This window comes from Brassica napus, chromosome A5 (genome assembly GCF_020379485.1).
Source record: "Brassica napus cultivar Da-Ae chromosome A5, Da-Ae, whole genome shotgun sequence".
NCBI lineage: Eukaryota > Viridiplantae > Streptophyta > Magnoliopsida > Brassicales > Brassicaceae > Brassica > Brassica napus.
The window spans coordinates 19,961,267-19,973,691 of NC_063438.1; the positions used below are offsets into that span (position 1 = coordinate 19,961,267).

At 27.1% G+C, this 12,425-nt stretch overlaps 1 protein-coding gene across 1 annotated transcript; it reads right to left on the minus strand.

The window, feature by feature from the left end:
- Positions 1 to 850: 850 nt before the first annotated feature.
- On the minus strand, positions 851 to 8,725 carry LOC106445989 (protein DETOXIFICATION 40-like). The gene is made up of 7 exons (XM_048779284.1): positions 8,349 to 8,725; positions 7,562 to 8,193; positions 4,036 to 4,092; positions 1,476 to 1,714; positions 1,273 to 1,391; positions 1,101 to 1,187; positions 851 to 1,011 (listed from the first exon to the last, which is right to left on the minus strand). Exons 1-7 carry the CDS (start codon positions 8,664 to 8,666, stop codon positions 952 to 954), a joined length of 1,512 nt encoding a protein of 503 aa, XP_048635241.1. The 5' UTR covers positions 8,667 to 8,725; the 3' UTR covers positions 851 to 951.
- Positions 8,726 to 12,425: the final 3,700 nt, after the last annotated feature.

The window sequence follows — 12,425 nt, forward strand, 5'->3', positions numbered from 1 at the left end:
ATGACCAAACCTACTCTCTCTTATTAGATTTTGTGTGTATTTTATAATAGTCACATTTGTTAATAGTGAGACTTAAGATTTACATTGGATTTTTTTGGCAATTTAATAGTATAGATTTGTAGGGGTTTTTTCATTTTTTTAAAACAAATGTAGGTTTTTCATAATTTTAAGCTTATCTTAGATAACAAAATGTTATTATAAATAATTTTTATAAAAATATATTTAAGGTAACAAATAGAATTTTGTTTTAACAGATGGTTTACTAAAGTGTTTTTATAAATTTGATTTTGTAAATATTTGGAATTATATAATGTAAGATGAAATGGTATAAATGTTTTATGATATATGCTAAATCATTTTTATAATTGATGTTTAAGTATTGTAGGTCCATATTAAGTATAAGATATGGTATATAACATTATTGCATAACAACCACAATGAATTGGATGATAAAATAATATAGAAAAAGTGTATCAAATGAAATGAGGAATAAAAATAGGATCCCTTTGAATATTTAAATTTTGTAGGGTTAGACTAGGTAGGAACAAAAAATAATAAATCGTTATACATGGATCCAACAAACTTTTTATAGTAAATTTTTAGAATGATTTTCTTTTAATATATATATATATATATATATATATATATATATATATATATATTAATATTTTATATATTTATATTTGCACTAAATTGAAAACATCATGTTGAAAACTCTCCGCTAGTAATATTCTAATACAAGCCATTTTTTTCATCCCCATTTTTTTTGGATTCAACTGTTCATCAGATTGAATTAAACAACATTTAATTTCCTTTCCCTTATGTTTAATATCTATGCTGATATAATAAGTTTAATTAAATGTATAATTCATTCTTAATTAATGCATAAAAATATAATGTTTGGGCAAAAAATAATATTTCAGGTTATTAATTCCAAGCTTAACATTATTTCTAAATTACTTCTGCTTTCTTGTTGCTCCATATGTCCAATCTTTTGGAAGCTTCTTCCACCTGAAACAAACATGATATTTTACTAGTCATGAAGTGTAACAAGATTCAAACGCAAACGCGGTGGCTTAAAAATGGTTAAGAGTGCTTACTTCTTTTGTCCAGTCTGTTCTGAACGTGACCCATGCCAAAATAACCGTCTGTATAAGCGTACCACAAATCATTCCGGTCCATATACCCTGAAACATCAATAATTTTAAATGCTATCATTAACCTTTAGTTACTCTCAAAACTAATACAAGAATCATTAAAGAAGTATCTTACCTTGGCATCGTACTTGAAGTAAAACCCAAAGAGAGCCCCAAGAGGAATTCCAATAATGTAGTAACATCCAACGTTAACTTTTGCCACAAACGTTTGCCAACCGCATCCAACCGCCACACCTTAGATTAAAATTTCTCAATTGTAAGAAAAAGAGTTCTTTATATATTTTTGTTTGTGGTGTATGCAACATAAGTATGTATTACCAGAAAGGACAGGTTGAATTCCATTGAGAATAAGCGTTACAGCCAAAAGCGGACATAGATCAGACACCGCAGCTGATACTTTTTCACCTTCAGTGAATGCATAGCTCAAATAGTCACGGCACACCATAATAATGATGGCCAAGATCACACATGTGATTAATGAATATATGTTGACGATGATTACAGAAAACGCTGCTGATTTAGGGTTTCCAGCTCCAAGTTCATTACTCACTCTTACACTAGATCAACATCATAACATACACTTCGTCAAAAGTAAATAAAACTAATAATAAGGGAAAATTTCATAAAAATACGCAAACTAATTTTTAAATTTTTTTTTGTGATGCGGTTTAATAATTTTCTTATTTTAGTACACTCACTTTTAAAACAAAACTCATTTTAATACCCAAAGTATGCTCATTTTATAATAAGTTTAAATTTTTCAAAATTCTCTAAAATTTAAAAAGAAATCTTAAAAATTTCAAATTTTATATTAATTTTTAAGAATAAAAATAACTGAACTTTTTTATACTATTAGTTTTAGTTTTAATTTCAAACTAGATTTGAATCCGCACATACGTCATACGTGCATATATATGTTTGTTTTTAAAATATCATTTAAAATATAATATAAGTTATAAAGATATATATTTAATATCAATTTTTATGTATATAATTTTATGATAATTTCCAAAAGAATTGGGATATACTATTCAATTTCAAAATTAGTTACTGAAATATATATATAGTTTGGTCTAGACTAAATATGATACAAAAAATAATTTCATAATGGCAATGTATTTGGCTTTTTTAAGAATGTTATTGTTTAGATGTATATAATGTTTCAGTTAGAAAATATCCTATATGCATCAATTTAGGATAATTAGTTCAGTTTCTAATTAATGGTCCAACATAGACTTTTGTATGGTAGATAAAAAATAGAACCCTAAATTAATAGATTAGATTTAGTTTGTTATATGAAGTTTGAAAATAATTTATTTATTTTATAAAAAAGTTAAGTTTTTCTAAATTTTAAAGTATTATCCAAAATTTAAATGATTTTATTCTTAAAAAAAACTGAAAATAAAGTTTTCTTTTTTTTAGAAGATTTTTGTTTTTGATTTTAGAGATTTATTTTGATTTTGTTTGAAACTTAATATTTTTGATTAAAATTATCATAGCTTAGATATTAAAATAATTATTATTTTAAAAGTAAGTGTATTTAAATGAACAAAAGAAATTTTTTTTGGTATTAAACGAGATAGCAAGAAAGTTTTGAAGTTAACTAACTTAACAAAGTCAGTTGAGATATTTTTTATTGAATTTCTCCTAATAAGAATAACTAGGTTAAGATCCACGATTTGCGCATGATGAACATTATATATATCTAAATTATTTTATGTATTATGTGTTTTTACATATTATGAAATAATAAATATATATTGCATAATTAAAAAAATCTGTAAATATTACATATATAATTAAATTGGTGAAAACATATAAATAAATTTATTAATCCAAACAATATTTTTTTTATTTTGATAGGATATATAATTAAATTTAAATGATATTAACATATATATAGTATATTTTTGATAATAACGTCTATTAAATGATGCTTTCTATTCATATGTTTTTTTTAATTATTTGCATCTTTTATAGCAAAAACTTTAAATTACTGTAACACAATTTTTACTGTGGGATTAATAGTTTTAGTAATTTATATTTTTAAAAATAATTATGTCATCAATGTTTGTTCAAAGCTTTTATCAAAAAGTTGTTCAAAGTAAATTTCGAAATTAAAATATTTCTGTATTTTCTATGATATATATTTTAATTTAAAATGATATATATATCATTTAAAATGATATATATAAATATAATTTAAAATGATATATATATATATCATTTTAATCTTAATAATAATTAAATGAGACTTTTTACTTATATGATTTTGTAATCATTTGTATTTTGTCATAACAAAAAATTTAAACTATGGATCACAAAATTTGAATGTGGGACTTTTAAGAGTTTTAGTAATTTATATTCGTTTTTAAAAATTCAAAATATAATATATACAGAAAAATTAAAAATTTTATTATATTGTTAATGTGTTGTTTAATTTATTTTAATAGTTTAAAATTAGAAAAATATGATAGAAGACACACTAATTTTTATCAAATCTTTCCTATTTAAAATCATTAATTATCATTTTTGTTAGCCATATTAGACAATTCTCTAATGTTTATTTAAGAAAATAATAAAAAACATTAATAATGAATTTTTGATTAATTTAATTAAAAGTTTATAATATATATATATAGATGGACTAATATATTTGTCGATTCTAAAAATCATTATAGTGATGACACGTGGTTAAAAAAAAATATTGTAATGCTTCCCAATTAATATATAAAGGATTCAGAGTTCATTATGATTTAGCATATTTGAGTGTGTGTAAAATGTAAGAATCCATATATATTTTTGGAGACGATAAATTGGTAATACTTAATTTTATATAATTAAAATTAAAGAAAGGAAGTTGGGACAAAGCGCAGACCTTATCGCTGCATTGAATCCAACAGATATCATAAACACCCATCCTGAAATCGTCATGCTGAGACAATAAAACAAATGAATATATAATATGGTAAGTCGAGCTAATATAAAGTGTGTATCCATATAAAGCTATAAGCTTTTGTTAATACAACATAGAATTTCAGATTTAGGAAATGGAGATTTTATATTTTAAAGATGCAAATTCTATCATGATTTGGTACAAGTCCCGAAATTGAATGGCTTCTTTTGTTTGGCTAGTATACTTTTGAGGAATTAAAAAAGAAGCTAGTACGACTGCTGAAACACAATAGATCCATCTAAATAATGGAAGAATATAAAATAATTTACATACAGAGAAAGAAGAAGATGCGGTTAACCGATAATTGGATGAATAAATAATGTTTTGTTGGATTCCAAATAATTTAACTTGATGATCAAAACCAAGAATTAAGTATTGATCACATTTTACATGCTCATACAGAAACTGTAGGGTAAAATAGTAATACATATTGAAGATGAAAAAGACAAAAACGAGGAAGCATGCTGTAGAAATTAGAAAGAGTGTTTTGTTTATAACCAAAGCAAACTTTCATATTTACAACCAAGCCTTGCTTTGTACTAAAACTGTAGAGAAATCATTTCTAAAATCATTCATCCAAAAAGTCTAAAACCATACGTACGAACGTCGAATTTCAAGATAAAAGAATATTGTTTGGTTGAGGAGATTAAATATACTAGCTTTTTTTCTTTTGAAACACGACTAAATATACTAGGTATACTAAACAATAAAATAAAGAAACGTATATATGCTTGTCTTTTTGGAAAAAGAAAAGTCTATTTGGACAAAATTAAAGAATTTTTTTTTAATTTTTAGCTGGATATTAACAAAAGAAAAATTGTTAATAATTAATGAGAAAAAGACCAAAATAGCACTAAATCAAGTTTTTGTTCCCAAACTAGCACTCAAAGCCAAAAGTCACAAAAATAGCATTCATGGATGGGGTTTAGGGTTTAGAATTTAGGGTTTAAGGTTTAGAGTTTAGGTTTTAGGGTTTAGAGTTTAGGTTTTAGGGTTTAGAGTTGAGAAGTGAGGTTTTGGGGATAAGATTTCAAATTTTGAAAAATAAAAAAATTTAAATTTTTCAAAAGATAAAATACTATTTTGGTCATTTTAGTTTTTGAGTGCTATTTTTGTGATATAAACTTAGAAAGGTGCTATTTTGGAGATTTGCCCATAATTAATTAACAAAACAATAAAAAATACTCACAATAACTTTTCTCGATTTCTCAAAATTGTGAAAATAAAATATTGATATTTAATTGAATGTATATTAATCCATGTTCTAAAACTCGGCCGCCTGGCCGATTCGGCGGCCGAGAAAGCGCTCCACGGTGATCTAGCGTGGCGAGTTGAAGGTATGCGGTGAAAAAATCGGATTACAAAAAAAACTTGAGTTTTTAGTCATTTAGGTTTCAAAATCGAGTAATCTATGTTAGATCTACTAATCTTAAGCAAGAACATCAAGAAAGACAAAGAAAATTGCTTCAAAAACCATCAAAACTACACAGCCGTCGTGTTAAAGTCGCAGAAAATGAGAAACCCTTAGGAAGAAGACGATTGGTAAATGACGTTTCTATCCTTCTTTAAATAAAAAATAAAGAAAAATGTAAACAAATACAACACCAAGGGTTCGAACACAGGTTGCTTTGTCTATCTAGTGAGTCTCATCCACTACGCCACAGCTGCTTTATGTAATAATCTCTGGAACATATTATAGATAACAAAAATAAATCGCCGATTATTCTACGTTTAATTCCCGATTTATTGATTCGGCGCTAGGCGCTACCTTGCCGCACGCGTAGCGCCTAACAAGTTTTAAAATATGGATTAATCCACACCAAAAAGTTGGTGACTTTTCAAATAGTTGAAATATTCATCTAGTTATGAAGAAATTATTTCTTTCTTTATCTACAGATTATTTCCCCTCTTTACTTATGGCAAAAAGATTATTTTCCTACGAAAAAGAAGTTATTTTCCTATTTATAACCAACGAATGGGTGAATTAATTTAGCAAACGAAATCAACGAATCTATCTTATTAAAACTCAAGTACAAAATTGGAGTGTTTGGAGACTTGAATAGGACTATTAAAAAAATTTGGAGTGTTTGGAAACATGAATTGTAGTCTTTTAAAAAAAATTAATTTTGTTTGGAAACAAGGATAGTAGTAGTAAGAAAAAAAATAATGGGCTTATGTTATTAAAAAAAATTAAAAGTCCATCATATTATAAAAAACTATCTATCTGAGCCAGATTTAAAATATACGAAAACGGGTCAATCTAATTGCCTAAAACTTTTTCTTTTCTAAACTAACCATAAAACAAAATTTAAACTTTATACACATATTTCAAATCAAAATAATAATTTAAAGTTGATTTATATCAAAAATTGATTAAAAAATAATACATATATTCAAAAATGGATTTTTACTAAACTATTTTTCAATAACCATTATAAAAAAATATTGTCAATATATATAATAAAAATACAATACAAAGCCCAATTTGAAATACCAACTCAAATTATGGTATTTATATTTCATATTAAGTTTTAAAAATATAATATACGTAATTATTTATATGATGGTACGTATAAAATACTATTAATTATATGATTATTTATATGATGGTACGTATAAAATATGATTAATTATATGATGACAGTATACGATATATAATAATGAATAGGGATGGGATTTCGGGCACCCATACGGGTTTTGGTTCTGATCGGTTTGTGTTTCGAGTTTTCGGAGTCAAAGATTTAAGCCATGTTAGGATGTTTCTAAATTTTGGTTTGAGTTTGATTCGGATCTTTGCGGTTTGGTTCACGTTTGGATAACCCATTTAAATTATTTTTAAAGTTTTAAATCATTATCTATTTTAAATTTCTCAAAATCTATAAATAAAATAATATATTACCTATAAATTTGAATAACATATATCAGAATACTTAAGCTTAACATATCAATTGGCTTGATTTACAATTTTGGATACGGAATCAATAATTATTTTAAGTATTTTTGGTGATTTGAGTATACTTTAACTATTGCAGATATTTACTTTTGACTATCTATATATATATTTTTAAGTATATAAACCAATTTAAAAGTATCATTCTTAATGTTTTATATATTTTAAATCTAAAAATAATTAATATATATATAAGTATATAAATCTATTTTTAGATAAATTCGGGTACCCGAATACTTCGGTTCGAATCAGATTTGGTTCTCTAAATAACAAAATTTTGAATAATTCGAATATTTAATCAATTTATGTTCGGGTTTGGTACTATATTTTCGGATTGGTATTGGTTCTGTTCCTTGGATTCATTTTGTAAAACCCTAATAATTACATGAAAAAACAAATATCAACATATTTTTCAAAATATACACCCGCGCGCCTGCTCGGGTCAAAATCTAGTCAAATATTTATTTTGAAAGCAAATATTTTTGATGAAAGACTTACCAAATGGAGAGAGAATCAAGAGCAAGTTCCGGGTTCTCGAGAAGTCCGGCAAGAAGAACCAAGATCTGAAAATACCAAGTCTCAAGGCAAAGCATCACGGCGGAGGCGGCTGAGAGTTTGAAGAAACTCGGTAGCCCCGAGAACGCTTGCACACTGAACCCTCTCCACGTCTCACGACACCGATCACTCGTCACGATATAAACAAACTGAGCCACCACTATAATCCACCACGAGAGGCTGAGCACGAGCGACGCTCCAAGAAGCCCCATCCCAAGCTTGTAAACAGCGAGCCAGCTTAGGAGAAGATGAACGAAGAGAGTGGCTGTTGCAATGTAAGCACTTGGAGCAACAATGCTTTGAGCCTGTAGGAACTTCTGGATCGGGAAGTTCATTGCGTAGGCAAAGATTTGAGGGATGAGACCGTAGACGAAGAGAGACGCGGCGGAAGCTATCTCCGGCGATTCCCCGAGGAAAAGTAGAAAAGGTTTGGAGAAGACGTAGATAAAGGTGAGGAAGACGCCGGTGAGAGTGAGTAATACGGCTGATCTCTGGAGATAAATGCCGAGCATATCGTACTTCCTACCTCCAAACGCTTGTCCACAAAGCGTTTCCACCGCACTCCCCATTCCTAGCTACATATATTTTTAAGCTCCAAAGTTATTACAAAACAGTTTAAAGTATGTTGTATAATATTCTTGTAATAATTCCCGAAATTTGTAATATAATCAGTGTTAAAAAAAATTCCAATCCATAACCACATATAAAGATCAACAGATGATTTTGTTACCATGAGACCGTAGGCGAAGACTTGTATCCCGGTGTTCCCGAGAGAAGCGGCGGCGAGTTCTAGGTTTCCTAGGTGGCCGGAGAAGATTTGAGTAGACATGGACATGAGATAGTTTATCATGTAGACGATGACAGCAGGCGCAGCAAGCTTGAAGAGAAGTTTGGATTCAATCATCGTGGCTTTACGCAGACGGGCAAACAGGGGAGTTTCAACGTCGGATAGGACTCTCTCTAACTCGCTGTTGTTCGACTCCGTCGCAGGAGAAAGCTGAGGCTGGAGAAGTGGTTGGTAGGCGCCATCGTTTTGAGACGAGTCCATGAGATTTTGCTCTGCTTAAGTCTAGTGAAGGTCTTTTTTGTAGAGGGTGGCAAACTAGCAATTGATTTACGGCTTATATGCACAGTGCACACTCGTGATTCTCGCCTTCAGTTTTTTTTTTTTTTTTTTTTTTTTTTTGAGATAGATAGAATTCTAGTGCTTGTGGTAAGCCCACGTCAATTATTTTCATTTCATATCATTTTCTTATTTCTGTTTTTTTGTTTTGTTTTCAAAGGACATTCAATTAAGATCATCACTAACAGTTAGAAAATCTACTAGGTTCTTAATTAGATAGTTTCATATTTAAAAAGTATTGAGAAAGTGAAAATGTTCAAGCAGCTTTCAAAATTTGTAAAATATTTGTATCAAATTACTTGACTAACTTTTCCTTTTTTCTTCTTCTATTTTTTTATTTATGAAAAACTCATAAATTTATTATCAATGCTCTATATATGTTTTAAAAAATATTCTCTGAATTTTCTTTAATTAATGGAAAAAAAGATCTATAATCAGATTTAATTATGTTGGAAATTATTAGTAATGGTTTTTATAAATTGTATAAATGGATATCCCAACAATTAGCATTATACAAATAACAATACATTATATAAAGTGATTTTCTCAAAAGTCGAATAGTCAATCATATCAATATAATTAATAGTTTCTCATTAAAAAATATTTAATATTATTATTATTATATTAACTTATTCGTACCAATAAATATCTTCTAAGATTTTAACAACTTCTGGAAATAGTTCAAAATCACTCTTTGTATCTAACTGGATATAAAAACGATAAGAAATATTAAACGGATGAAAATGTTGGTCCAGCAAAAGAAAGAAGAAGGCATTTGTTGATATGATTCCGAATTGATTATGATGCTGCCTTCAACCTTCATACGAATAAAGTAAACAGCTGGGTGGATTATTAGAGATCATATGGGGAATGCATAAAAGTTGGGATGCGGCAGTTTTGGAACATGCTTCATCGAGCGTAGAGGCGGAAGGAAAGCATTAATTTGGGCAATGCAAACGTGTTGTTATTTAGGATATAAGCATATATTTTTTTAAGGTGATTCCCAAGATTTAGTTCGTACTATGCAAGGATTTTCTGTCTGACTATATTTCTAACATGTATCTGCTTAATGATATAAACAATCGGCAAAACAAAGCTTTGGAACTCTTCTTTCTCTATTGTTAGATGCATGTTTTTAAACCCGACCCAAGCACTGAACCAGACGATTTACCGGATTGCTTGGTCACTAGGTCAACTGCGGGTGAACCACGTGTTAATAAATAAATTAATTTTAGTATATAATAATATATCAGCTATGTAAATAAAAATATAGAAACTAAAGTTTAATATTTTCTAAATGTTTTTTAAAACATAAAATAATAGTTTGGATATGTATATATTTATGTTTAAAAACATTAAGAAAATACTTAACTTTAGTTTTTATATTTTTATTTTTATTTGATATAAAAAATATCAAAAAATAGTTTAGACTATTTATAATATTCTCTAACAAGATAAGAGTTATGACATATAAAAAAAATCAAGACATAAAATTTATAAATATTTAAATGTCTAATGTGAATAATAAATTTAACTTCAAATACAAAATAAACTAAAAGTAAAAAAATCATTGAAATAAATTAACAATAACACAAATAAACTAACATCAAATCACATCAACTAATTTTGGTTCTCTCTACCATTGTTCACTTCATTTTCTTTAGGTGGCAAAGCGAAATATTCATCAAAATCTAAAAATCACAAATATAAAACTGAAAAAGAAAAATCTAAATTTTTTTTTATCAGCACGTAACTTATTAATTGGAAATTTAGAATATAATACATAATTAAAAACTAAAAAAAGTAATAGTTATTTATTGGTTCAACTGATGGTTCAACCGGTATTGGATTCTGGTTTTTACTGAGTTTTTTTAAGGTTCTTGTGAGTTTCTAAATATTGGAGTTTTCACAAAATCTAAACTGGATTTTTTCTGGATCACCGGGTTTACCGGTTCAACTGAAGGTCCCGATCAGATTTCAAAACACTGGTTAGACGCATTTATGTTGCACATGTTTTAGCTTTATAAGTCATCTAAATTGGTTCAACTGATAAAATGTTTAATTGTAAAGCATATAGTGTCGTTTTTGCTAGCTCTGCTGGTCTACTCCTTGAAGATGACACTCCTAAAACGTGGGTTCAATTCTCTCTGCACCCACGTTTTCAGGTTTTCTTCTTTCTTTTTGGACTTGCAGTTTATCCCCGGTTTAGATTTTGTTAAAACTTTTAAGCCCAAATTTTGTTTTATTATTTTACTGGATTAAAAATATATATAAAGTTTAATAATTATAATAATATATAAATAATTATTTTTATGACACCGGTAAAATATATTTATGGGTCCGCCAACTGAGTGTACTATACATATTGTATTTTTTCCTTCTAGGTACCATCAAGTTTGTATTCATATACAATAGTCAACTTTAAGTTAAACTAGATATTGACCCGTCCTTAAAAGGACGGGTATATTTTTTGTTTAAATTTTTTTAAAAAAAGTAATTTCTATATTTTTGTTTTTTTTTGTAATTAATATTAATTTAATTTAATTTAATTGTTGGTAACTATATTAAGTATGTCAAGTTGCATAACTATACACTTGTGCTTTATGCATTTCAGAAATCATTTTTTAATTTTATTCCTAAAATTTGTCACATATTATATGTTTTCGTAGTTATCTAACATAATTAGTGAAGAATAATCGTACCCAGAAAAATCGATTTGGAATCGACCCGAAAATCAAAGTCTCATATTCTATTAGATATGGCATATATGCTCGAAAGATTCTTAAAATGTTATATCCGAAAACTAATATCAAACCCAACCTGCACCGAAAATCATGAATTTAATATATTCAGATAAATATATATCTGTAAATGGTTAATATAGTCTTCACTAACTTTTAGCAAAATCACATTTAATAAATCATTTTTAACAGAATAACTCATTTACAATTTGTTAAAATAAATGAGTTTAAGCGAATATTTATTTCTATTAAAAGTTCATTTAAAACCCGTTAAAACCTATTTTAACATCATTTTAATCTAAGATTATATAGGTTAAAACCTGTTAAAACATATTGTGTAAAACATTCAGAATTTGAATAAATTAATGTCTCGATGAATAAATCATAACTTCTTGGACTGAGATGTAAGTTATGTTATTGTGGTGTAAAAATGATTTTTTAAAATATATCAATGTTAATTTTAATCTAAGATTATATAGGTTAACAATTCACATTTGATATAAATTCAAAAAGAAGGATATTTGTTATTATTATATATATATATATATATATATATATATATATATAACTGTCAGTAATTTACAATTCACGTTTGATATAAACCCAAAAAGAAAAAAAATATATATATATATATATATATATATATAACTGTCAGTGTCAGTAATATATTTTTTTCAAAAACAAAATTGTCGGTAATATATGTGTGGGTACCGAGAATTTTGGGATGGAAGTGACAAATTATGTGTTGTATAATTTTTTATTTTGCTTTATTTACTGTCAGTGTCAGTAATATATTTTTTCAAAAACAAAATTGTCGGTAATATATGTGTGGGTATCGAGAATTTTGGGATGGAAGTGACAAATTATGTGTTGTATAGTTTTTTATTTTGCTTTATTTAAAATGCAGTTATAAAATATTTAATTTTTTTCTTAGCTGTCATTT

Bases quoted from the DNA above. Each gene is read 5' to 3' on its own strand.
- LOC106445989 (XM_048779284.1), bottom strand. From the start codon at position 8,666: ATGGACTCGTCTCAAAACGATGGCGCCTACCAACCACTTCTCCAGCCT. The intron at 4,093-7,561 runs GTAAGTCTTTCA...TTATTGTCTCAG, and splicing joins CTTGATTCTCTCTCCATTTG to CATGACGATTTCAGGATGGG. The intron at 1,188-1,272 runs GTAAGATACTTC...TTGATGTTTCAG, and splicing joins ACTTCAAGTACGATGCCAAG to GGTATATGGACCGGAATGAT.